At 40.9% G+C, this 27,881-nt stretch overlaps 1 protein-coding gene across 1 annotated transcript; it reads right to left on the bottom strand.

Annotated features, from left to right (window-relative positions):
* Positions 1–174: 174 nt before the first annotated feature.
* On the bottom strand, positions 175–27,881 carry LOC129824065 (potassium voltage-gated channel subfamily B member 2-like). The gene is made up of 3 exons (XM_055883362.1): positions 27,373–27,881; positions 25,342–26,040; positions 175–4,540 (listed from the first exon to the last, which is right to left on the bottom strand). Exons 2-3 carry the CDS (start codon positions 25,918–25,920, stop codon positions 2,690–2,692), a joined length of 2,430 nt encoding a protein of 809 aa, XP_055739337.1. The 5' UTR covers positions 25,921–26,040; positions 27,373–27,881; the 3' UTR covers positions 175–2,689.

The following is a 27,881-nucleotide window of genomic DNA, read 5'->3' as shown; positions in this document are numbered from 1 at the left end:
CAGTGCCATTCCATAGAAGGGAATTTAGCACATTTGCCCCAGAAAACATGTTTTTGTTCTCTGCTCTCATACTGTGTACGTTTGGTCTATTCACCTTATTATTGAAAATGTCCATGACATGTAAAATAAGAATCTTGATGACCACTCTGTAAACACACAATTACAAAGGCAGGGTCACATGAGCACATTTTATTTGTCTTGCATATGGTAATCAACTTATTGGAAACAATAAGTTACTACTCATTCACTATCAAGTTATGTTGACTTACAATTAAGATGACTATGGTCACATACCTTTAAAATAACCAAAGAAAATTGGGTATGGAGGGAACATCACACAAAGCAGGCAGATGAGGAATTGACCCTAGAGTTACCTACATTACGCTGTGGTTGTCAGTATTGATTTGAGGATATGAGTAGGATAGAGCTAACTGTACAAAATAATGTAAGATAATTACAACAAAAATACAAATGGACATTGAGGTTTTACAGATGACTTGGTGACTTGAATGAGCTGGTGTTATTTCAAGGAGTGTCAGTGCAGTAACTTTTCCAGTTGCCCTGACATCTCAATCATGAACTAACATAAGCCTACTGTACTGTACATTACTGAAAACAAATGGTACTTTGAAAGTAGGGTGTAATCCATGATATGACAAAGCTTTCAAGTTATACAAAACTTGATAACTCAGAACAATAGCTATTTGCATATCATTATCTCATATATCTCCCTACTAGAAATACATTCTTTATAGATCTCTATGAACCAGCCAAATTATGTAGGTTTTCGCCTTCTCATAAATGTCTATTTATGAAAAGGCACACAATTCATAAATTTACCAGGAAATATTACAGTCCTGATCCATTTCATCTTAGAAAAATGGAATCAATCATACAAGCAAACAAACAAAACATAATATGGTAACATGATCTACTTTAAATAGAATATAAGCACAGTAATTGATATAGTGAATACACTGTAGTATTCGGATTGTCTGCAGATGGCCCTCCTGATTCAGTTCAGATGTATAAGTATAGTTTTTTAAAGATGCAACAGTTGAGATGTGCCATGCAAAACTTGAAAATGCTCAATGAATTGAATAAAGATGTTACTTTCCTCAATATTAATAGGAATTCCAATTAGAGATATGCATGAATTGTTGGATTAATTAAAATGCCTTAAAATCCTCTGTCTTTAGAGGGCAGTGTTACACTTTCTCCCTGAGTGCTGTACTGTATTGCAGGGTTTCCCAAAATCAGTCCTAGCCCCCCCCTGGTTTTTGCTCTAGCACTACACAGCTGATTCAAATAATCAACTTGTCATCAAGCTTTGATTACTTGAATCAGCTGTGTAATGCTAGGGCGTAAACTAAAATGTGCACCCAGGGGCAGCCTTTGGACTGATTTTGGGAAACCATGCAGTATTAGACCTACTGTGACCACAATCATCCCCATACAATATAAATTAAACTTGACACATCAAACATACACATTATTTGTTCCAACTAGCATACATACATGTACATATCCAATACATTTTTCTGCACTTCTCTAAGCAAAAGGCAGCATTACAACAACATAAATAGAGTGAGGAGTGTAACAACACAGATCTCCTTTGATCATGATGGATCTGGAACTCAGCAATAATACATGTCCATTTTAGTGAAGAACCTGAATAACCATTCAGTTGATATGATCCGTATCTAAGTGAAGGAAGTGCTGCTGTATGATAATATTTTTTTAAAGTATAATGCCATTATCTAATCAATTTTGTCATAGTGTAAATACCAGTACATGAGGTGGCGTGCAATACTTATATGGCTTGTCCATTTCCCATTCCATCAATGCAGGGTTGCACCACAGCAATGCTAAACATAGAAATGAGGGACATAAGCTCATTCACATGAACAGAATATAACATAGTAGAATATAAAGTATTTAAAAGCAATCATAGATAGTCATGTATAGGCTATTATTAAAACTGTTTTTTTCTTATTGGTCTATTTCCATATTGGCAGATGTTTAAGAATTGTTATATAATATGCTGGACATTCGTTTTATTTTTGCTTAGATTCATTTCTCATTTCCCTGAACTAGGAGGCCCTTGCTTGTTCCATATACAGTATATCTCTCGGTTGACTTGATTGAGAACGGTGCAAAATCTAAACAGATACAATAACATGAGATGGAATCGAAACTTTGCTAATTAATGCAAGCCATATCAAGTAACAGAATATGATATGACATTGATACTGCTCGACCAATGATGAGGCCTTATATAAAAATCCCAAAGTCTTTCCACATTCCCCTCTTCAGTCGATGTCCTTGTCCCACCACACTTCAGAAAAAAATATTCAGCAAGCTAAAAAAAGAAACTTGCAATGTACAGCTAGCTGCGTAAAAAGTCCAGGACCATAAAGTACAATTTGTTCATAAATGTCCTCATTCATACTAGGTTGTTTTTTTGCTCACATTGGAGCCTTATAGTAAAATTCACTGTTAAAAGTTCAATGTCTGCAGCAAGCAGCAGTTCTCATAGGTCTTCAGAAACAGTGATGTTATCAGAAAAAATAATTGTCAAGCCATGCAGACAACTTATTTTTTAATACATTAGTGTGCTTCATCTTTTTGTTCTTCATAGACAACAGAGAGTCTGTTTAATCTTTCCTTGACCTTCCACCTATACTAGTCACATGCTTGTTTCACAAGATGGAGATAGACTTCCATCCAGAACTATGTGGTTTTCCTTTTGGCTGTTGCCTGCCTCTCCTTCACCGTTGCCAGCAACAACCACTTCCTGAGTAGTGCAGTTGGTTGATTTAGGTGACAAAGGGCTGAAGACAGCGGCCCTGTCCATGTGATTTCCCCTGTGGCTTAAGCTGGAAGGCTGACCTTCGCCCTCTAAGCCCTTGGCTGCATCCTCTCCTTGGCCTGACTCTCCTGGAGCCCGTGGGCTGGTCACCGGGGCCTGGCCTGGGGGTGGGGAGGGCTGGTATCCTGGTGGAGACAGAGTAGCACAGGGAGGCGTTGATGGCATCTCTGCCTGAGATTCAATGAAATTCACTTTTAGAGCTTTCATCTTCTGTGGGTTGCCTCTGAGAGAACTGCGGATGTTTTCGACGCTCATGTCAAAGCTTTGATTATCCTCCCCCTGTGACGCCCCTTCTGGATTGCTTGAGACATACTCATAAAGACCCTCCTTGATGATGGTAGCCGGCGGAACATTCTCTTGGGTTTTTGGTTCCATAGAGCTGATCTGGCTGAGGTCGAGGGGAGGAGGTGCCTTCCGTCCTGCTACGTTAGGGAGGAGGGCACTGCTTTCTGCCACACTGAACTCTGTAGTGCAGCTGGCGAAGCTGTCCACGCTGGATGGGCTCCTGAGGTCACCGCTGGCTCGTTCCCTAATTAGGGGGGGCTTTAGTCCAGAAGACACCACCCTCATTTCCATTTCCTCCTTAAGCTTCTGTTCATGTGGAGCTCCCGAGCCAACATTGGCAGTGGTCGTCATCTTGTTGTACATCTCCTCCAATATCTTGGCATTCAGGTGCTGTGGGCTGGTTCTTAGAGGATTGACCCTTTCTGGAGATCCCAGTTGAGCAACCTCTTTATACCTCGCCTGGGATTTTGGACTAACCTCAGAGTTGCCTTGCCTACTGCTCCACCTACTAGGTGAGAGATGGTTATCCATTGGCCGTTTCTCATCACCTTTCTCCACCATAACGTCCGTAAGCTCCATACTGCGAGCGAACGCATCCTTCAGATTCATAGACACAATACTGCCATTCCTCTTCGCCCGCTCCAAGGCCTCTCTCCTCTTGATGGCTTTCTCCTGTCTCTTCTGCTCCCTGTAGAACTCTGAGAAGTTGTTCACAATGATGGGGATGGGCAATGCAATGACCAACACACCTGCAATACAGCAGAGTCCACCGACTATTTTACCAAGAAGAGTTTGTGGATAAATGTCCCCATAACCTACAGTTGTCATGGTAATGGTAGCCCACCAGAATGAAGCAGGAATACTAGTGAATTTGGTGGCATCTTCGTCTTTTTCAGCAAAGAATACCAGGCTGGAGAAGATCATGATGCCCATAGCCAAGAACAATATCAACAGACCCAATTCATTGTAACTGCGCCGAAGGGTGAACCCAAGGGACTGCAGTCCAGTGGAATGTCTGGCCAGTTTTAGAATTCTTAAGATTCTCATGATACGGAATATCTGGACCACTCGTCTGACATTCTGGAACTGTAGAACACTCTTGTTGGATTCGGTCAGGAAGAGAGTTACATAGTAGGGCAGGATAGCGAGTAAATCAATGACGTTCAGTGGGCCTTTGCTGAACTGCCACTTGTCAGGAGAAGAGAGGAAGCGGAGGAGGTACTCCATCGTGAACCAGGCGATGCACACAGCTTCAACATGCGCTAGGCTGGGATTGTCATTGACCTGTCCAAACTCATCAACGACTTGTAGCTCTGGCAAGGTATTGAGTGATAACGAGATTGTTGATAGAACGATGAAGAAGACGGAGACAAAGGCCAGGAACTGAAAGACAAAGAAACAAAGAAATTGAAAATGAGTCATGATCAGATAGCTGAGACAACTCTTATTACACACAAACATCAGTGTGTGTATGTGTGTGTGTGTGTGCATACTGGTTACTTATTCTAGTTAACCTGGTTTCTCAGGACTAAGCCTTCCTTACTAAGATGCATGGAAAACATGAATTATGCCTTCAAGTGAACAGATAGTAAGTGAGATTGATATTGGCTCACATTTAACGTTGCCAGGAGGATCATTAAGAGCAGGTGCTGTATTTGCAGCTAAACATCATCAAGCAGTAAGTCCACTGCGTACTGTGCTTAAGGTCTAGTGATGTTGTTTAAGTAAATCAATTGTACTACACCTCAACTGTAATTTTTGTATTAATTTTCTATATTGCCTAGGCCAAGGGTTGTTCTCCCCATGCAACCCCTTAACTGAAAGCGTCCTGGTGGGGTGGTCTGACAGAGGCATCATAGCCTCATAAGGTGCCCTGACCTCACAAGAGAGATTTCTTAGCGCATCCAACCATAAAGTAATTTTGATATTGCTGGCAAGTTACTTAGTTACTTAGAATACTTATTTACTTAGAATACTTAGTTACAGTATTCACTCAACACCACTTACACCAAATGTGTCTTATTTATTACACAACATCCTTTGATTAGATGTTTCTACAACATTACATGTTTATATACTGTGCTGTATAAGCCAATTGATAAGATGATGTGAGCAATACCAGAAATGGTTGTGTAAGGCACAGATGACAGAGCAGAGGGCAATATTTCCTTACATCCATCTAAATGTGGGCGGCAGCAGAGGCTCTATTATGGATTGATAATCAATGTTAAAAGAAGATATCCTCTCAACTCTGCAGCACATTGGCCACTCCTTCCTTAACCGAAGAAACACTCAAATCAGAGATATCTGATACAGGAAACAAACAAATCACCACTTATCACATCAGTTAATTAACAGCATATAGATTTCTGTCTGCTATTTCCTCTATGTCATGGTTGTAAGAAGTCTTTGTCAACGGCCATTATGCTCAGGTTAAATTAGCACTTACATGCGCAAATACTAAAGGTTGTTGTAGGTCAAACCTGTGAGGTGTGTGTGTGTGATTGCGTGTGTATGTTCACTTCTTCATCAAGACAAGGGTGTGGAAATAATCAAATTCTTATTATATCTCTCTTAGCTATCCCTGGTCGGTCCAGCCGCCCTCCTTCCCTTCCTGGGTCCCCAAGGCTGTGACGCTGTCATCGCACGGGCCTGACCTCCCTGCAATACTCTCTTAATCACGGCTATAGAGGAGAATTAATCCCAGGTTACAAAAGACTCAGACACCATAATAGATCTGCATCTCCAACTCCTGTGTAGAAATACAATCAGTTGTGATTATCAGACAGAGCTCAAAAACTATGACATGAGAATACAGTATCTGTGGGAGATTCAATCACAGACAGTGAAAGATAAAGAAAAAGTTGCCGGTTTAATTTCAACTCGTCTTAAAGGATTCACAGGTGTTTGAATGAGATAACTAATTCAATAAAATGACAGATCCCTCATTGCAGGTAATAGAGTTAGGAGTTAGCGGTAACTTTCAAGATGTGATCATTACTTTGCCTACACAAGGTATATCCAAACAGGTTGGGCCATACTGTAGTATTTAGCACAGTTGATTTTCACATGACAACCTTGCTGCAGTGCTGCAGGACGTAACACGACTAACTGACATAACTGTGACCACTCTCCACATCTCCAAGTGCTTTATGCAAACAAGCCCAATTTGCATGTTGTGAAATGAGCAATACTGTATGTGTGCAACAAAGATGTGAGAGTATGAGCTTAAGTCTCAATATTGGCATAGTGGCTGTATTGGCAAGCATCTGTAGTGTTTCAGTGTCATTAGTCCTTTAAAATATGAGTGCAATGAAAGTGAAGGGCAGTCTTGCCAGGGACAAGTGGGGGAGCTCAAATGACTGGCTTAGAGAGCTATTGATGAGACTCTTGGCCTTGTGAGAGATGGCTACACAGAACAATCCCTTTCTGGAGGGGTTTCCCCTCATCCCATGAAGCAAATGCAAATATAGAGTTTATAACCTATCATGGATTCTCTTATAATTTCAAACATAAATATAATATTTGTAGGCTAATACATGCTAGCTTTAAGTTCCTGTACATAGCCTATAGCCATACATACACATTGTATGGATCACAATGCGTTGCATTAAATCAATGATTATGCACAATCAGCTTTCTATGCACAATATCCTGTCTGCGGCTTGCATTTTTAGTGGGTGTGTTTAGAATGACAATGTTGACTGAATGAGAAGTATCAGATTATTGGTTGATTCTTCCTGTTGAGGAAAGAATGAGTAACCACTTCTAACCTCTCTCTATCCTTACTATAGATAGCCACCAAATCCTATTACAATTATCCTGAAATGTCCTCCTCACAGAGACAAGCACATGCTGAAGCTCCTATACTTATGGCCCTCTGGAGAAGGGGAGGGTTTATACAGACTTATTATACCCGCATCTATATATTAAGTGAATAAATCACAGATATGTTAAAGAATGAAAGATGTACAGAAGAGCACCTAAGGTGATTTACGGTGGAGAGTGGCCATAGCTGTGACAGCCTGTCGATGCCACGTGAGTCACTGACAACCGCCTGCATCCGTTGCCAGCTACTTCTGAGAAAGCCTCCTGCCAAGACCGAGCCAAGGGCTAGCTAAGAATCTACTCTATCACACCTGAGCACTGATCCATCAGGCAAATGGACACTCTATAATCATGATATACTGTAGAGTAGTTTGGCTTGTAAATATAAAATCAAAATGTTGCTTAAAATGAGCCACAACTGGTGGGAAAACATATCTGTTGGTTCCAGTAATAAAAGTACAGTGATCCATACAAGTATTGGTAATGCGGATTTTTCTGAGCAATTATGTGGTTAGTAGCAATGGTTAGGCCTACTTCCTGGTATTTTGATAGTTATATAGTTGTCATGACGCCTAGTGGCAGCCTAGGCAGAGGGCTAATGTACATTCTGTACATATATAATCATATTTAATGCATGCAGAGTTGGCATTGGGACAGTTTTTCATTGCACAGGAGGATACTTCTGAACAGGGCTGTAACCAGGGTTTGAGTTTTGGTGAGGTCCAGAAGGGGGTGGTGTTTTTAAAATTGAAGATAATTTACTGCATTCTACACAATTAAAACACTTTAAAAATGCTATTTGGAGAACAGCAAAAACAAGGAAAAATGACCCCAGCCATTATCACCTTGGCTGCTGTGGGTTCTTTCATCTCAGTCAATCTACAAAAGCCTATTATTTATACAATTGTAATGTTAAACCCCTGAAAGGGGGGGAAATATGATAAATGATTCCCACTGACATACTTTATTGTTTGCATTTTGATTATAGGGAAGATAGGCCATGTGTAAACGTTCATATTGAAATGTTCATATTGAAACATATCTTATTTTTTGAGTTCCTAACAGGGGACCCCACATGGGGCCCTGTCCCCAAATTTGTGAACCATTGTACTAACCTCTCTCTCTGCTTGCTTCCTCATTTTCTGTCTCCTATGCTTCCGGCTGTCACGCCCTGACCTTAGTTATCTATGTTTTCTTTATTATTTCGGTTAGGTCAGGGTGTGAAGAGGGTGGGTATGCTTGTTTTGTATTGTCTAGGGTTTTTGTATGTCTAGGGGTGTTTGTAAGTCTAGGCATATGTATGTCTATGGTGGCCTGAATTGGTTCCCAATCAGAGGCAGCTGTTTATCGTTGTCTCTGATTGGGGATCATATTTAGGTTGCCATTTTCCCTTTTGGTTTTGTGGGTTCTTGTCTATGTGTAGTTGCCTGTTCAGCACTCTTTGTATAGCTTTACGGTTCGTTTTGTTAGTTTTGTTCAGTGTTCATTCTTATAATAAAGAGAATGTACGCATACCACGCTGTGCCTTGGTCTCCTCCCTACGACAGCCGTGACACCTGCATGCATTGTAGCCTGCCTCAGCCTCACCACTGAGCACCACATCACTGTCTGTGTTTTGATACACCATCCAAAGTGTAATTAATAACTTCACCATGCTCAAAAGGATATTCAATAGGTGCTTTTCTTTGCGAGGCATTGGAAAACCTCCCTGGTCTTTGTGGTTTGTGTTTGAAATTCAATGTTCGACTGAGGGACCTTACAGATAAATTGTATGTGTGGGGTAGTCATAAAACAATCATGTTAAACACTATTATTGCTCACAGAGTGAGTCCATTTAACTTATTATGTGACTTGTTAATCAAATTTTTACTCCTGAACTTATTAAGGCTTGCTGTAACAAAGCTTTTAATTTGTAATTAATTTGATAATTTTTTCGAAAAACATAATTTCACTTTGACATTATGGGGTGTTGTGTGTAGACCAGTAACAAAACAAATGTAAATTTAAGCCATTTTAAATTCAGGCTGTAACACAACTAAATGTGGAAAAAGTAAAGGGGTGTGAATACTTTCTGAAGGTACTGTATCTATAAGCGACTACCAGTTGTGCACTCATTCTCCGAGAGTCGGTTTTTGTTTGTTTGGGTGATGTCTGTAGACACGGCAGGAGATACGGGATAGTTTTAAGATTGCCTTTTGTCCGGCATCTCACAAACACACTGTCAGCAGCACCTCTAGTGTTGCCTACTTCTCCAGTGAGCCGTCTCCGGGCTGGGGTAGTTTGTTTCACGTCTCAGGCCCTCGGGCTGTGCCGTGAGCCGTTTGAGAGAGTGGTGAATGTGCTGCTAAAAAGGCAAGTCCGGGAGACAAATCCAGGGGACGCAGGCGAATATAACAAACAATCCACTGTTCATGATTCCACTATTTCGCAAAGAGACATGCGTGATTAGCGTTCTGAGCTTTGATCAAAGCTGTGACCAACATTTAGATATTGACCTATAATTCATTTTCTTTATTGTGTACAAAATATGTATACTTTTTTTATTTGAAAAAATTACAGAAGTCCGGACCTCGGTGTCCTCATAGTTACGGCCATGCTTCTGAAGTAAGGAGTGGGCTGTACTCTGTGGGGAGCTCAGACTTCATCACAGAATCCCACTACAGAGAAGCTGCAGACGGCGGAGATGCACTGATAACATTGAGCTGCCTGCCTGTCTGCCTGCCCTTGGACATGCTGACCGGACCACCATCTCCGCTGACCATCTAGCTATGAGCTTTTAGATCCTCTCATGACCGCAGCTGCCCATCCGCTGGAGGCTTCAAGAAGCACTCAAACAGATTTGATCGATCTGATCTAGCTACTGTTGTAGCCTATATTTCTGTCTAAATACTTGCTATTGTTTATTTTGCTTAACAAGCGCTTTGAGATTTTGTGAGTAATGAAAAGTGCAATAAAAGTTTAATAAATATAATAATAATAATAATAATAATATTATCCATCATAATAATAGTATCCATCATACTTGTGCTTGGTTTGATGAATCCTAAGGGGGGAAAGTAAATATTTATGTAACAACTATTTTACTACAGTTCTAAGTAAATACCAAACAACCCAAATAATTTGAAAGATACCAGATGTAATAACATTTTAAACACTTTTAACTGAAACCGCTTCAAAGAAAGGTGTCTTACATTACACTACAGAGACCTAGAGAGGAAGTCTGTCATTGTGTGATGCAGAAGGATGGATAAGACAAAGCCTCTGAAAAGCCTTGGCTGTAGCCATCGCGTGATGCAGAGATTGTCTCGGGCATGTCAGGATGAACACCCAGTCTGGCCACAGTCATGGCTGCTGAGGTCAAGTCAATGGTCATGCAGCATTATGCCTATTGGCTGTGATGGCAGAGCTGCTGGAGGTCTCATTGGTCAACTGTGACCTGAACTATCACCCACCCAGGTGGGTCAAAGAGCAATTGGGATCGAGTTATATGAAAGTCCATTTTGTCAACACTAAATAATGTGGCATAATAGCTGCCAAATGGTAGGACCTTTGCACCTTGGCCTAATCTAAATCCATACTGCTTCACATAGAAATTAGTAATAACCTTGAGTGACTTGTTGCTTTGTACATAAAGAAACAACACAAAGGAAAAGACTATGCTGAAAAGTTTGACTATTTCACAGGCAGGACACTGAGGTCAACGTTCATCATTATACGCTTACATGACTTTTCTGTGAAAACCACACTAATGGGCCACTACCATGTGTCTTTGTCTTCTCTATGAAAAAACATGCCATTTATGTAATTGAGAACACTCTGCCTTCTTCAGCAAACACTCTATAAATTATACCCTCACAAATAAAATTTAAAAAATTTAAAAAAATTTGCTAACAGACATTTACTCCTGATGTGATGACCTGTTGCACCCTCTACAACCACTGTGATTATTATTATTTGACCCTGCTGGTCATCTATGAAAGTTTGAACATCTTGGCCATGTACTGTTACACCCCTCAGAGCCTGGTTCCTCTCTAGGTTTCTTACTGGGTTCCTGCCTTTCTAGGGAGTTTTTCCTAGCCACTGTGCTTCAAATCAAATCAAACTTTATTTGTCACATGCGCCGAATACAACAAGTGTAGACCTTACTTACAAGCCCTTAACCAACAGTGCAGTTCAAGAAGAGTTAAGAAAATGTTTACCAAATAAACGAATGTAAAAAATAATAAAAAGTAACACAATAACATATTAATAACGAGGCTATATACAGGGGGTACCGGTACCGAGTCAGTGTGCGGGGGTACAGGTTAGAGGTCATCTGTATATGTAGGTAGGGATGAAGTGACTTTGCATAGATAATAAACAGTGAGTAGCAGCAGTATACAAAACAAATGAAGGGGGGGGTTCTGACAATTTTATGGGCTTTCCTTTGACACCGCCTATTATATAGGTCCTGGATTGCAGGATGCTTGGCACCAGTGATGTACTGGGCCGTACGCACTACCCTCTGTAGCGCCTTACGGTCAGATGCCGAGCAGTTGCCATACCAGGAGGTGATGCAACCGGTCAAGATGCTCTCAATGGTGCAGCTGTAGAACTTTTTGAGGATCTGGGGATCCATGCAAAATCTTTTCAGTCTCCTGAGGGGGGGAAGTTTTTGTCGTGCCCTCTTCACGACTGTCTTGGGGCGTTTGGACCATGATAGATCGTTGGTGATGTGTGACATTTTCTGATGTAAAAAGGGCTTTATAAATACATTTGATTGATTGATTGCAATGTGATATACTACCAAAGCACTTAATACAGAGTAATTCACTCATGGGCCTTGCGTGCGTGTGGTGCATTTAGATATAGTCTAGGTCGACAGACATCAGTGGTGAGGTTGTGGGGGTGGAAGGAGCAGGATTAGCTTCCTCCTGACCTGATCTGTAGATCTGCAGAAACGTAATTACGTGAACAGTGATCTGGATACAGAGAAATCGCTAGCCCACATCTTGAGAAGATTCCAGGGCAGGGCATGCGTGTGCAAAAAGGGAGCGAACGCCAAAGGATCAGCAGATACTCTGCCACAAGACACCTTTGTGACTCGAGTGTAAGGTTGTTCGTTGATACGCTGTGAAAAAGTCATAAAACACCTGTATTGTTCTTCTCCTGCATTACATCCTGGATGGTTTTATCCTCCAACAGTCCTGACAGACAATCTTTACCCACTAAAAGAGCACTGTCTGTTGCTGCCAAATCTCTCATTAAGCACTGCAAATGACAGTCTCCTCTTTGCCCCTGGAGCTCTCAGTGGAGTTGAACAATTACCATTGAGACACATTTGCTGTGTTTTTATTGAATTTCCAAAAAGGAAATAATAAGGTGAATTATAGACAATATACATTAAGTACATGTACAGAATATGTTACAGTACTTCATTACTTTCTCAAATCCGATATGGTTATGAGTATCTAAAACAGTTATTGTACAGTATTACCATATCCATCCGTAGTCTTGTACATGAAATACCTTTTTCACAGCAATAACAATTTACAATGTTCCATATAGATAACATATATTTTCATATAACACTACAGATGACATTTTTTTGTTGTTCCCTCAGGGGACAATAAAGTAATTTGCATTTGAGGTCAAATAGATGTAGCCATGTTCTGTATTTAGAAACGACCCTTTGGATATTTTAAGATCCAACAAAGGAATCCATTCCGGAGACCCAGTCTAAGACCTTTGAGTATTATACACTGCTAATCCACATTTTCATTAAAATATGCTGCAACACTAAAGCCCTTCATTCATACACAGAAATCCCTCAAAACAAAACCAAGAGTATGATGATTGATCATGACTCAATCTGAGCATGATTCTCTATGTTTATGAGTGGCGGAGGTGTCCAATACATTAGGTGAGATGTGGGACTGCGGGACAATGGGGCTAGTACACAGGCTGAGCTGCCTCTGCTGTGTGTCTCTCTGTCCCAACCAGGCTCCATGCATGTGTGACCTGGACCAGCATGGTGCAGTCCTTGGGAACATCTGGCTACTGAGAGGTAAGCAGATTAATTGAAAGATCTGGATTTCCCTCATTAAGCCCTGGCCAGGTCCGTCCTCCCACTCAGTTACGTTTAGCTCTTGGTTTGCTGCTAAACTTCAAACAAAGGCTCCCAGGAAACGGACAGAAAAAAATCCAGGGAAGATTGTTTGTAGGTTCAATCAGGCAAAACACAGGGATTTGTTCCAGCTATAATCTGTGACAGGAGTTTGGATTTACAGCAACATCTGAGAGGAAATGAACACGTGTGGAAGGCAGAGAACTGTGGCTTAACATCACAAATGTTATGGTTATGACATAAAAGAGAAACACCACAGTCAAACAGTGTTACGGTTCCACACTCGCCTCAAACCGACCTCACCTCAAGTCCAGTAGCAATATCGTGATCTGACTGCCAAAGGCTAAATGTAATCAACTAAACAAATTCATTGAGATGAAAGTATGCCTGTAAAATGTATGCCAGTACACAGCCAATAAAATGAATCCTATATAAAAGATTTATTCTGAGCCAATAGCAAAATGGCTGACATACAGAACCTACTTTCTCTGAGGTACACAGGCCATACAGCAAAGAGCCCACAGTTTATAGATCTGATAGACAACGAGACAAAAAAGCAACAAGACAAACAACACACTGTAAAATTTTCAAGAAAAAAAAAGGAAATACCACCTCAACGCAAAGGATGTAAGGCTTGAAGGTTAGATTATTTCTGGCAAACATTATCACTGCTGCAGGCCGTCCTCGGAGGGGAAACCCAAGAACGTCTTGATCAATATCAGGAGGTATTTATGGAAAAGTGACATGGGATATATTGGATTGGCTGTGTTTTTATATGGGAGATGTAGCTGGAACCAACCCACCACATTTTTCAAGGAGCTTCTGCTGAGTAAGGGACACAGTGGAGGAGTGCCATTTAATTTTACAGGCCATTGTACAGCAATACCAACTAGAAAATGGTTGTATAGCCTTCTAAACACCATTACTAAACCAATATCAAGCCTTATGTGTGTTTGCGTGTATGTATGTGTATATTTTCACTATTAATTAGGGATGTACCACTGGATTGTAATTTAAACCTAAAATATGACGCTTCCTTAGAAACGTAATGACACAATTTTCAATTATCAATAGACAGTGAAACTGCATATAGACACACATTTTTTTAATCAATATAACTTTGCAGTATCAAGACAATTTGCATAGATTTCACTGTTCATTACTATGGTGACAGACACCATGCTATTACCTCCCAAAAGAGGCTTTATTTAGACCATGTTGGCTCAGGCTACTGTTTCTGACTGCGATCCATGTAGACCAGAGCCCACTGGATTGTGTTCAGTGAGTTGCTGATGGTGGGATGGTTTCTCTTTGTGTGAGGGGAAAAGGGAGAAGGCCATGATTATAGTAATTAGTCAAATAGATGCGCCTGATTGGTCATCACAACGTACAGGCCAACCACAAGCTTGGTAATTAAGGTGACATGACCATGTGACAGATTCAGACGACGTGATGATTGGGCAACCTGTAATTAAACACAGTGTGTAAACTGAACTGATATTTAACCAAAAAAACAAAACCCAATGTCCAAGGTATTCTGTTCTAGGGACAAACATTCGATCTTGCAATGGCTACATGCACACCACACACTATTGCATGGAGAAGAACAGACTGCCACAGCATACTTACACATGTTTTTTTAATGTGATGTTTGTGTCATCTGCTAATGCAGAGCTAATTTGCATACGACTACTTCGTTGATTACTACCCACTCCACAAATAGACTAGGCCTACTCAACTCAGGGCAAAGATTTGCAACTATAATATTTTGGTATTTTATTAGGATCCCCATTAGCTGTTGCGAAAGCAGCAGCTACTCTTCCTGGGGTCCAGACAAAACATGACATAATATATAACACTAATAGACAAGAACAGGACCACATACATTTAAAAATGGCACACATAGGCTACATATCAAGACATACACACAATATCCAGGTCAAATAGGGGAGAGGCGTTGTGCCGTAAGGTGTTGCTTTATCTGTTTATTGAAACCAGGTTTGCTGTTCATTTGACCAATATGAGATGGAAGGGAGTTCCATGCAATAACGGCCCTATATAATACAGTGAGCTTTCTTGAATTTGTTCTGGATTTGGGGACTGTGAAAAGACCCCTGGTGGCATGTCTGGAACAGATTACCCTGTTCGTCTCATGTGCTGTAGGCCTACAGCCTGCCGACTGCCGTGAAATAAATCATATTACACTCACCACCCTCAAGCCATGCAATCAATTGTACACTGTTAGAAAAAGGGGTTGTTCAGCTCTCCCCATAGGAGAACCTTTTATGGTTCCAGGTAGAAACCTTTTGGAAGGGTTCTACATGGAACCGAAAAGGGTTCTACCTGGAATTAAAAGGGTTCTACCAGCAAACGAAAGGGTTCTACCTCGAGCCAAAAATGGTTATTTAAAGGGTTCTCCTATGAGGACAGCCGAAGAACCCTTTAAGGTTCTAGATAGCACCTTTATTTCCCTAAGAAAGAGTCTATGATTTTTCAAATAAACACAATTAAAATAAAATAAAAAGTACAGAAAAAGGATGTTAGTTTGACCAAATTCTCACAGCAAGAAAATAATCCTGCAGCAATGGATTAAAATTGTATGGATTATAATTGTATGGATTATAATTAATGGACATTTTTGTAGAAATTGAAACATTTTTGTTAAGACAAATCAAGGTTAAAATTGTTAAGTGGATATTACAAACTTTAGATGCCTTTTTAAACCTTAAATACATTACAACCCGCTGGGCACACCAAGTCATTTCAACATGGAAATTTGGGTAAATTTTGGTTGAGACGTTGATCAATGAGCTTTCAACCTTTATTTATCCACTCAAAAAGACAGCCAGAAATTTGTTGAATTCTCAGTGTGTTATCACTATGCTTTCAACCATACAGTCGTGGCCAAAAGTTTTGAGAATGACACAAATATGAATTTCCACAAGGTTTGCTGCTTCAGTGTCTTTAGATGTTTTTGTCAGATGTTACTATGGAATACTGAAGTATAATTATAAGCATTTCATAAGTGTCAAAGGCTTTTATTGACAATTACATGAAGTTGATGCAAAGAGTCAATATTTGCAGTGTTGACCCTTCTTTTTCAAGACCTCTGCAATCCGTCCTGGCATGCTGTCAATTAACTTCTGCGCCACATCCTGACTGATGGCAGTCCATTCTTGCATAATCAATGCTTGGAGTTTGTCAGAATTTGTGGGTTTTTGTTTGTCCACCCGCCTCTTGAGGATTGACCACAAGTTCTGAATGGGATTAAGGTGCTCCATCATGCTGGAAAAGGCGTTGTTCGTCACCACACTGTTCCTGGATGGTTGGGAGAAGTTGCTCTCGGAGGATGTGTTGGTACCATTCTTTATTCATGGCTGTGTTCTTAGGCAAAATTGTGAGTGAGCCCACTCCCTTGGCTGAGAAGCAACCCCACACATGAATGGTCTCAGGATGCTTAACTGTTAGCATGACACAGGACAGATGGTAGCGCTCACCTTGTCTTCTCCGGACAAGCTTTTTTCCGGATGCCCCAAACAATCGGAAAGGGGATTCATCAGGGAAAATGACTTCACCCCAGTCCTCAGCAGTCCAATCCCTGTACCTTTTGCAGAATATCAGTCTGTCCCTGATGTTTTTCCTGGAGAGAAGTGGCTTCTTTGCTGCCCTTCTTGACACCAGGCCATCATCCAAAAGTCTTCGCCTCACTGTGCGTGCAGATGCACTCACACCTGCCTGCTGCCATTCCTGAGCAAGCTCTGTACTGGTGGTGCCCGCAGCTGAATCAACTTTAGGAGACGGTCCTGTCGCTTGCTGGACTTTCTTGGGCGCCCTGATGCCCTTCACAACAATTGAACCGCTCTCCTTGAAGTTCTTGATGATCCGATAAATGGTTGATTTCGGTGCAATCTTAATGGCTGCAATATCCTTGCCTGTGAACCCCTTTTTGTGCAAAGCAATGATGACGGCATGTGTTTCCTTGCAGGTAACCATCGTTGACAGAGGAAGAACAATGATTCCAAGCACCACCCTCCTTTTGAAGCTTCCAGTCTGTTATTCAAACTCAATCAGCATGACAGAGTGATCTTCAGCCTTGTCCTCGTCAACACTCACACCTGTTTTAACGAGAGAATCACTGACATGATGTCAGCTGGTCCTTTTGTGGCAGGGCTGAAATGCAGTGGAAATGTTTTTTGGGGATTAAGTTAATTTGCATGGCAAAGAGGGACTTGCAATTCATCTGATCGCTCTTCAAAACATTCTGGAGTATATACACATTGCCATCATACAAACTGAGGCAGCAGACTTTGTGAAAATTTACATTTGTGTGATTCTCCAAACTTTTGGCCACGACTCTATACAGTGCCTTCAGAAAGTATTCACGCCCCTTGACTTATTCCACATGTTGTTGTGTTACAGCCTGAATTCAAAATTGATTAAAATTGTTGTTTCTCACCCATCTACACACAATACCCCATAATGAAACACCTGCATTGCTTGCTGTTTGGGGTTTTAGGCTGGGTTTCTGTACAGCACTTTGATATATCAGCTGATGTAAGAAGGGCTATATAAATACATTTGATTTGAAACATGTTTGTAGAAATTTGAGGAAATGTACTGAAAATGAAATGCAGAAATATGTCATTTACATAAGTATGCACACCTCTGAGTGAATACATGTTAGAATCATCTTTGGCAGCGATTACAGCAGTGAGTCTCTCTGGGTAAGCCTCTAAGAGCTTTGCAGACCTGGATTGTACAATATTTGACCGTTATTATGAAAAAAAATATCCAAGCTCTGTCAAGTTGGTTGTTGATCATTGTTAGACAGCCAATTACAAGTCTTGCCATAGATTTTCAACCCATTTACAACAGCCCTAACTGTAACTAGGCCACTCGGGAACATTCAATGTTGTCTTGGTAAGCAACTCCAGTGTACAGTTGAAATCGGAGGTTTACATACACTTAGGTTGGAGTCATTAATACTCGTTTTTTGAACCACTCCACAAATTTCTTGTTAACAAACTATAGTTTTGGCAAGTCGGTTAGGACATCTACTTTGTGCATGACACAAGTCATTTTTCCAACAATTGTTAACAGACAGATTATTTAACTTATAATTCACTGTATCACAATTCCAGTGGGTCAGAAGTTTACACACACTAAGTATACTGTGCTTTTAAACAGCTTGGAAAATTCCAGAAAATTATGTCATGGCTTTAGAAGCTTCTGATAGGCTAATTTACATAATTTGAGTCAATTGGAGGTGTATCTGTGGATGTATTTTAAGTCCTACCTTCAAATTCTGTGCCTCTTTGCTTGACATCATGGGAAAATCAAAAGAAATCAGCCAAGACCTCAGAAAGTAAATTGTAGACCTCCACAAGTTTGGTTCATCCCTGGGAGCAATTTCCAAATGCCTGAAGGTATCATGTTCATCTGTACAAACAACAGTATGCAAGTATAAACACCATGGGACCACGTAGCCGCCATACCGCTCAGTAAGGAGGCGCGTTCTGTCTCCTAGAGATGAACGTACTTTGGTGCGAAAAGTGAAAATCAATCCCAGAACAACCGCAAAGGACCTTGTAAAGATGCTGGAGGAAACAGGTAAAAAAGTATCTATATCCACAGTAAAATGAGTCCTATATCGACATAACCTGAAAGGCCGCTCAGCAAGGAAGAAGCCACTGCTCCAAAACCGCTACAAAAAAGCCAGACTATGGTTTTCAACTGCACATGGGGACAAAGATCGTAGTTTTTGGAAAAATGTCCTCTGGTCTGATGAAACAAAAATAGAACTTTTTGGCCATAATGACCATCGTTATGTTTGGAGGAAAAGGGGGAGGCTTGCAAGCCGAAGAACACCATCCCAACCGTGAAGCACGGGGGTGGCAGCATCATGTTGTGGGGGTGCTTTGCTGCAGGAGGGACTGGTGCACTTCACAAAATAGATGACATCATGAGGAAGGGAAATTATGTGGGTATATTGAAGCAACATCTCAAGACATCAGTCAGGAAGTTAAAGCTTGGTCGCAAATTTGTCTTCCAAATGGACAATGACCCCAAGCATACTTCCAAAGTTGTGGCAAAATGGCTTAAGGACAACAAAGTCAAGGTTTTGGAGTGGCCATCACAAAGCCCTGACCTCAATCCTATAGCAAATGTGTGGGCAGAACTGAAAAAGTGTGTGCGAGGAAGGAGGCCTACAAACCTGACTCAGTTACACCAACTTTGTCAGGAGGAATGGGTCAAAATTCATCCAACTTATTGTGGGAAGCTTGTGGAAAGTAACCCAAAACGTTTGAACCAAGTTAAACAATTTAAAGGCAATGCTACCAAATACTAATTGAGTGTATGTAAACTTCTGACCCACTGGGAATATGATGAAAGAATTTAAAGCTGAAATAAATCCCTCTCTCTACTATTATTCTGACATTTCACATTCTTTAAATAAAGTGGTGATCCTAACTGACCTAAGACAGGGAATTTTTACTCGGATTGAATGTCAGGAATTGTGAAAAACTGAGTTTAAATGTATTTGGCTAAGTTGTATGTAAACCTCCGACTTCAATTGTATTTATTTGTGACATGTTGACAGAATCCTGTAGTTTAAATTCACCTTTAAAATAACGGTTAACTTTTTTTCAAATCCAATGTCTTTTCCGTGTAGATTCCATGTCACAATACGTTGACAAATAACGTTGATTCAACCAGTTTGTGCCCAGTGGGAAGTTTGCATTTTCAAATTAAGATCCTACATTTGTACATTTAAAGCACATTTATCGATCGCATTATCTTGACTTTCCAGTGTTTATTAAAGAGGATCATCTCTGACTCATTCAATCTGCACCCCTCCAAAAAGTAGGAAAATCACATTACAGTAGATTAAACTACTGTACAACAAATCAAGTCGCCTTTGTTTGGCATCTGAGTAATATTGAACAACCTCACCGAGGAGTGTAACTGATGATTAACATTAGCTCCAAAAAGGTCCAGATGGAATGAATCCTCTGCCATAATGGAATGAATTTCTCTCAAAGTTGGTATAAATCTGGGATAAAAAGGTGAGTCGTTATTTGAAAAGTTTAACCAGCAGTTTCTAAAAAGAAAGGGGATGGCTCATGCTTAGAATTTGAACAACTGGCTACTATAGTGGAATGTGAAGGGCATTTGAAATTAAATGACTTAACACCACAATGTATATTGTATATGAAGTGACACATAGTACAGGAAGTGATGGGACTATTGCTTCCCTGGAGATAGAAAATCAGCTAATTGTGGCTTTTAATATCAAGGTAGTTGCAGATTGAGGAGAGGGGAAGAGGGATGAGAAATAGTTATATAAATGGTGACAAATTACCACACAGATGCCTGTGGCATTTTCCTGCGCCTCACACTGCCATGCTTGGGTACACGATCTGAAGGCAAAATGGATTATGCTGAGAGGTGCAGTTTCCTTGCCAAGACTCAAAATCCCTCATCCAATATATCAATAGCAGGATAACATCCTTGATGTGAATATACTCATATATACAGTAAATGCCCAAAATATCAAGAGCACTTAAATTGGGTAATGTGACAGCAAATCAATCCATTTCCATTTGAAAATGGATAATGAAGTATTGCTCTGAGTTGACCAGGTACCTATGTACATTTTGTTGACCTTTTTTATCCAGTGTGTTAATTGAGGTGGATTGAAAGATGCCTCTCATGTTAGATTGAGAGGTAGACAGCACTCAATGGGAGAGAGATTTCTGTTCAAAACAATCATGTGCAAGCAAAAACTTTGGAGTACAGTTTCACCATGTACAAAATTCCTATCTAGTCAAGGCTAAAATAACCCTGTAATGCTATAGTGCATGTCCAGATTGCAACAACTGAGCCACATGAGTTACAGGTGAAAAACCTGTACCTCTATTTGAGAACAATGCCCTATGACCCTATGACATATTCAGCTCCAATTGAAGGTCAATTGACATAAATGGGTGAAAGAATCGAATTTAAAAGACAACACATTTGGGAAAAACGATTATGCTATCCAAGCATTCTGTCTAACCTGCCAAAGGGACAAATTAATCTCACTCAAGCTTTTTAATCATTCGTCAAGATTAAATTGAGCGTGATAAGGAGACATGCTCCTGCCGTCTGCACTATCTCACAGTCATTAACTCAAATTAACCAGTGGGCACTCAACCTGTATCTATTCAACAAGTACTGAACAGGAACTAATCATGAAGAGAGGAGACTGCTTTTACGTCATTTGTTAATCTTATAGCAGCAGCCAACCCAACTGCAGTAATTGCTTAACAGCTCTACCGCACACGTGACCCCCGCCCGGGCTGGTCGGCATATTGCAAACCCAGCTCGCTGTGAGCCAGACGGTGTGCAGCCTTCACAACAGTCTATTTGCAGACGCAGCCTGGGTCAAACCCCCAAAGAAGATTAAGTCTCACTTCCATCACTCCCTACAGTACTGAGCCGCACAACCAGGCCTCAGCAAAACTAGGGACACACCCTATTACGTAGTAGGCCTACCTGTATGAGAACCTGATGGCTTTCATAGCATATAAAAGTATGTTAAAACTGACTGATGTGTAGAATTAAGGAGGTGGTGAACAGTATGGGCAGGACACAGCAGGCTATAAGCAGCTGACACTCACATGGAAGTTACACATGCTCTGTGTCAAGGAGTTATTCACATTTGCTAAAGTTTCCAACATTTGTTTGTATCATTGGAAAATCACACAAAATTATCTTGAGACCCGTTGGAAAGTTGTTTCTAATAATTTCAAAATAAAACATTCCGATTCTATAGGTATACCAAATCAAATACTGTACTACAGGTAATAAACTGGAAATAATATTTTACAGTATTGAACAGTAGCCTCACAAAATTGTGAATGACACTTCTTCTGGAGTAGTAATTTGATTTGGTCTAGCAAGGGCCCTTTCCGTTCCTGTCAGCAGTTGTGTGTGTAATGACAAGAGCCCTGAGTGGATGCTGTGTCATTGTGCTGACTCACAAAATATAACTGACTGGGAGCCAACCATAACATACTGCTCTGTTGTGACAGGCTGGGTATACCCCATGGCCACTCCTCCGGTATCTCGAGTTAGCGACACACACAGCCAGTGTCCTTCCCTGTGCCTTATGCTTTTCCATGTCCTTTCTCAGGCCAAAGGAGGCAACACACCCTGGCATTACCCCTGTGCTTTAAGCACTCCCTAAGCTCCATGTGCTAGTTAGTGCTACCCCCATGCTTCCTTCCACAAGCCAACAGGAGCTTAGTGTCTGTCATTTGGGGGGTAAGGAATGCCCTATCTTACTTCACTGTTCACTTAATCGTTACAAATCACCAAGCTCATTTCACAAAGACCTTTGGTCTGATGGCACTGCACCAATCTCTGGGTAGTCAGGTTTCAATGTTACAGTTGAAATAAATACAGTGCATGTATGTGAAGTGGAACATGTTTCCGGTTTTGGAGCCCGTCAGCTTGAATTACATGATGTCCATAGTGACTCAAATATTGCACAAGGACAAAATTCAATTAAAAGGATTGCCCAGTTGGCAGTTGCCCATCTGATTGACAAAATCAACTCAGCATTTGTCTCCATTCCTCCATGTTTCTCCACGCAGGCCTATATTAAAGTCACATGATGTGACCACTGGTACAATTACTGCCTTGCCTAATCAAGGAGCGACCTGTGATGTCACGCTGATGAATGCGATCAGGAACTGACGCCAACCCTATGAGCAGAACGTAGACAACCACTACATAACACGTGTAACCAATGTTCATAGAACACACTGCAGTCTGTTGAGTGTCCTGCCAGTTTACTGAAGCAGGATAATGGGGACTGACCCGTGTGTGAGCCAACAGTGGGTTCCCCTGACCATCTGTCACCTCCAGCACCTCCTCCTAAAACCTTTTTCTATCAGGCCTACTGCTAAAACTCATAACAGACACTAAGCACCTCCTCTTGAATTAGGTGACTAAATGTTATTAAAAGAAAAGAAAAACTTGTACACTGCGCTTACTTGTATCACTTGTGTTTATTAGCAGAACTAAATCTAGTCTCCCTAAAACTCCACCATGGTTCTTCAGAAAACCTCCTGTTTATACCATTTGAGGTTGGCAGTGGACTGAACCATTAGATGCTTTAGATTTTGCCCATAGAGAGGACAAATGTGCAATTGTGGGAATACAATGCATTACACTTCCCCACTCTAGTAAAAAAAAGAGATAAAAGCATGCACATTAAACCGTTACTAATGGGTCAATTGACTGCTTTTCTTGGACTGAATTCTGGGAAGCACAGTACACACGGTATACCATTGGGAGTGCGAATGCAAGACAATAAATAAAACTGCTGTCTGTAAAATATTATTTAACACTTTATCACATTAGAAAGATTCATATAAGACCTTAGTCCTGGAGACATAGATCCAAGAACTAACTTGAACATGAATACCAAACCATAATACCTAACCTTACACTACAGACATTTGGTGCTGGAGTTCATATGATCAACTGATCAGCATATACTAAAATTAACTACACTAAACAAAAATATAAACGCAACATGTAAAGTGTTGGTCCCATGTTTCATGAGATGAAATAAAACATCCCAGAATTTTCCCATATGCACAAAAAGCTAATTTCTCTCAAATGTTGTGCACACATTTGTTTACATCCCTGTTAATTAGCATTTCTCCTTTGCCAAGACAATCCATCCACCTGATAGCTGTGGCATATCAAGAAGCGGATTAAACATCATGATCATTACACAGGTACACCTTGTGCTGGGGATAATAAAAGGCCACTCTAAAATGTGCAGTTTTGACACACAACACAATGCCACAGAGGGAGCGGGCAATTGGCATGCTGACTGCAGAAATGAAAACCAGAGCTGTTGCCAGATAATTGAATATTAATTTCTCTACCATAAGCCTCCCCCAACATTGTTTTAGAGAATTTGGCAGTACATCCAACCGGACTCACAACTGGAGACCACGTGTATGGCGTTGTGTGGCCAAGTGGTTTCCTTATGACAACGTTGTGAACAGAGTGCCCCCATGGTGGCGGTGGGGTTATGGCATGGGCACGCATAAGCTACAGACAACAAACACAATTGCATTTTATCAATGTCCATTTGAATGCACAGCGATACCATGACGAGATCCTGAGATCCATTGTCGTATGATAATTCACTGCCTCATGTCAGAAGGATCTGTACACAATTCCTGGAAGCTGAAAATAGCCTAGTTCCCAGCATACTCACCAGACATGTCACCCATGGAGCATGTTTGGGATGGTCTGGGTCGACGTGTACGATAGCGTCAACCAGTTCCCGCCAATATCCAGAAACTTCTCACAGCCATTGAAGTGGAGTGGGACAACATTCCACAGGCCACAATCAACAGCCTGATCAACCCTATGCGAAGGAGATGTGTCGCGCTGCATGAAGCAAACGGTTGTCACACCAGAAACTGACAGTTTTTTTTATCCATGCCACTACCTTTTTTTTTTTAAAGATGCATATCTCTACTCCCAGTCATATGAAATCCATAGATTAGAGCCTAATGAATTCATTTCAATTGTCTGATTTCCTTATATGAACTGTAACTCAGTAAAATATTTGAAATTATTGCATGTTGCGTTTATATTTTTGTTTAGTATAAATGTATTGGTTAAGAGTGCAAAATACTGTGCATCAAAATACAGTATGTGTGATATTATTCATATACTGTATTTGTTTAATGTATCGTCTCAAATGTACAACACACAGAGCACTATGCACTAAGCACACATTAACCATAATCTTCCGGGTTCTTTCTTATCTGATTACTTCATAGGTTAAAAGAGGATTAAGCTGCTGGTGGCACAATATTCTCCTCTACTGTTTTGATTGAGTTGGAAGTAAAGAGATATCTAAAGACAAATTCAATGTGGGACACAAGATCTGTTAATAAACTAATTGATCAAATTCCATATATCTGATATATTGAGATCCACCTCGTACAGAGTTTTGCCAGCAGCTGAGCTGAAGTTGAAAACGGGTTGAGCAGGTCTAGCCCCTACAGTACTCCCCTACTTTACTGCAACCAAGATCATACATTATGAGACTATATTATGAAATTAGAGAGATTCCTGCAGCAGCTATGACAACATGGGATGGGATGGATTTGGACTGACCCATAGTCAGTATGCCTAAACTCAACCCAGGTCAACGCTTTGGTCTTACCTTAGCAGCAAGAGAAGAGCTAGGCTTCTCAAGGAGGTCCCACAGCTTCTGTCTCTTGTCTGGACAGCAGCCTTCTTCCGGCTCCTCGCCGTCCTTTTCTCTGAGAGACTCGGCCTCCCTCCTCAACTCTTCGTTCATCTGCTCCTTCTTCTGGTGGTACCGGGCCTGGCAGCAGGACTCCAGGTAGATCTCGTCGATACCCCAGTAGTCAAGCTCCTGGCCGAAGGACAGCGCGCACATCTCCTCCATCATGTGCAGCTTCCCTGTTCTGTAAAAGTTCAGAATGGAGGAGAACGCTCCTGGGTGCCTATCGAAGAAGTATTCATTATCAGTCAAGCTGTAATCGTCACAGATCTCCATTAAGGTTTCGTGGGTATTGCAGTCTCTGAGTTTACCCAGCCTGGTCCTGGGGAGACGGTCCAGGGTCCTCCATAGGACCTCGTGGACCAGCCCCCCAACATTGATGCGGACTCTTCTGGATCGAGCCTTAGTACGGATGATGTCGATCGGCTCTGGTGGGAGTGAGCCTACAGGACGTGAGTTGCTTTTGGGGATACCAAAGCTAGCTCTCTCCGCCATAATGGTCACAGTTCAGGTGTTATGCTAGGTCAGGTCAAATCCACTGACCCCTCAATTAGGATTGGGCCCAACAACTTTGAATGTGAGATGAACTTCAAACCGGTTTCCCCATGGCTTCAACTGAAAGAAAAAAATGAAATAACAGGGACACTAATTTTACCATTAGTTGAGGACAAATGTGCATCTGAATGCATGATCATTTTTGAATACCTGATTTTAAAATATCCACATCAGTTTATAATGACTACATGTAAGCAGTGACATAATTTACTAACTCATCAAGCCTGGTCATGGGGACCCAGAGGGTGTTGATTAGCTGATTATTTGAGGCCTACTGGGCACAACGAGGCCCAGTAGGCCTCAACTAATCAGCTAATCAACACGCCCTTGACTAGTTAAATCAGGTCTGCTAGAACAGCATGAAAATCCAGACTGAATTATTATCCTTAGCGTGACTCAGTCTAGATTTCCAGGCTAGTGTTATTACATGGTTGGAACAAAATCCTACACACCCTGTGGTTCCCCAAGACCAGGATTGAAGAACAATATAGCCAATCCATTAAATAAATGTTATGTGAGCTCACGGTATTGCAGAACCACACTGAAAAGTTATTCTTCATCAAATAAAATAAAGAGTGCTCTATGCATTGAAGGCAATAGGCCTAAGATTTAATTGTGTTGGCTTAAGTTAACCATAAATCTCACCGCAAGTAGCCTATTACACTTAGCTACACGCTTAGAAAAATGTGCTATCTAGAATTTAAAAGGGTTCTTCGTCAGTCCACATAGGAGAACCCTTTGAAAAACCCTTGTTGGTTCAAGGTAGAACCTTTTGGTTCCAAGTATAACAATTTTGGGTTCCATGTAGAACCGTTTCCACAGAGTGTAGGCTACTGTTCATGACTTCATAATAGCCTCCAGGCTATTTATACAGGAAACTCTAGGGCTCTCGTTTTAACCAACTTACACTAGATTTGGAGGGTGTCACTTGGAGGGTAAATTTTACCCAACCCTGTCTTGATAGGTCTTGATAATAAGGCACTTTAGTATAGCCTAGGGTAAATTCTAATAGAGGTCACATAGTTGTACTTTATCACCCCAAGGTTACTTATGTAATACACAGAAAACCTCATTCAAGATCAAATGGAACCAATATATGATTTGGTATCCTACCCAATATACCATATCAATTCAGTAACCTGAACTTTTCGAACATCTTATCTGGTAATCAGATCCTTACTGATCCTGTATTTCTCTGTAATCAAACATAATTTATTTCACATTTAGTATATTATGAACGTCTTTGCGTTTTACACAACCTAAATAATAGAGCAGTAGATAGGCTAAAAGATAAGATATTATTTTTAAACAACATTTCAGAAAAGAAGTAAAAAGTGAACATTTCAGAAAAAAAACGAGTCTAATATAGCCTAATAACAATCGATGGCCTACCTTTTTGTATCACTCTTATCTTTCAAACCAAACTCCTCTCCCTCGAAGAGAATTGAACAGGCAGGTTATCCGTGATTAGGCTACCCTCCCATCCGGCTAGTACCGCAAACCGTCTGTAACTGGAGTAGAGGATGTCTTCCACATTTTATCTTTGTCACATTTAGAAATAAACAGAGAAATATCGTCCTTGTAGTGAGAAAATACTACTACCAGTAGTAAAACTGCAAATGGCACACTCCATGGGGATATGATAAAAGAGGTTGTCCTCGGATATCGAACATGTAAAAATAAACGGATGAGCGCACCATGGGGCTATCTGTATAGCAAGACGCACAGGATCGAGTAATAGGGGGGAGCTTTTTTCCACCCGCTGGCTGCAACACAGCCCGGAGGTGAAAGCTAATTGGATTGAGATGTACATCACCAAGGACAGCTCCAGATCAACGAGAGCGAGCTCGGGTAGATCTACGAACTATACTCAGCGCGAGACCTGTGTCAACTAGGGAGGT

Source organism: Salvelinus fontinalis, chromosome 26, assembly GCF_029448725.1.
Source record: "Salvelinus fontinalis isolate EN_2023a chromosome 26, ASM2944872v1, whole genome shotgun sequence".
Taxonomy (NCBI): Eukaryota; Metazoa; Chordata; class Actinopteri; order Salmoniformes; family Salmonidae; genus Salvelinus; species Salvelinus fontinalis.
The sequence above is the reverse complement of the archived record's forward strand: the minus strand, read 5'-3'. Positions and strand labels throughout refer to the sequence as shown.

Bases quoted from the DNA above. Each gene is read 5' to 3' on its own strand.
- LOC129824065 (XM_055883362.1), bottom strand. From the start codon at position 25,920: ATGGCGGAGAGAGCTAGCTTTGGTATCCCCAAAAGCAACTCACGTCCT. The intron at 4,541-25,341 runs GTAAGACCAAAG...TTTGTCTTTCAG, and splicing joins GCTCTTCTCTTGCTGCTAAG to TTCCTGGCCTTTGTCTCCGT.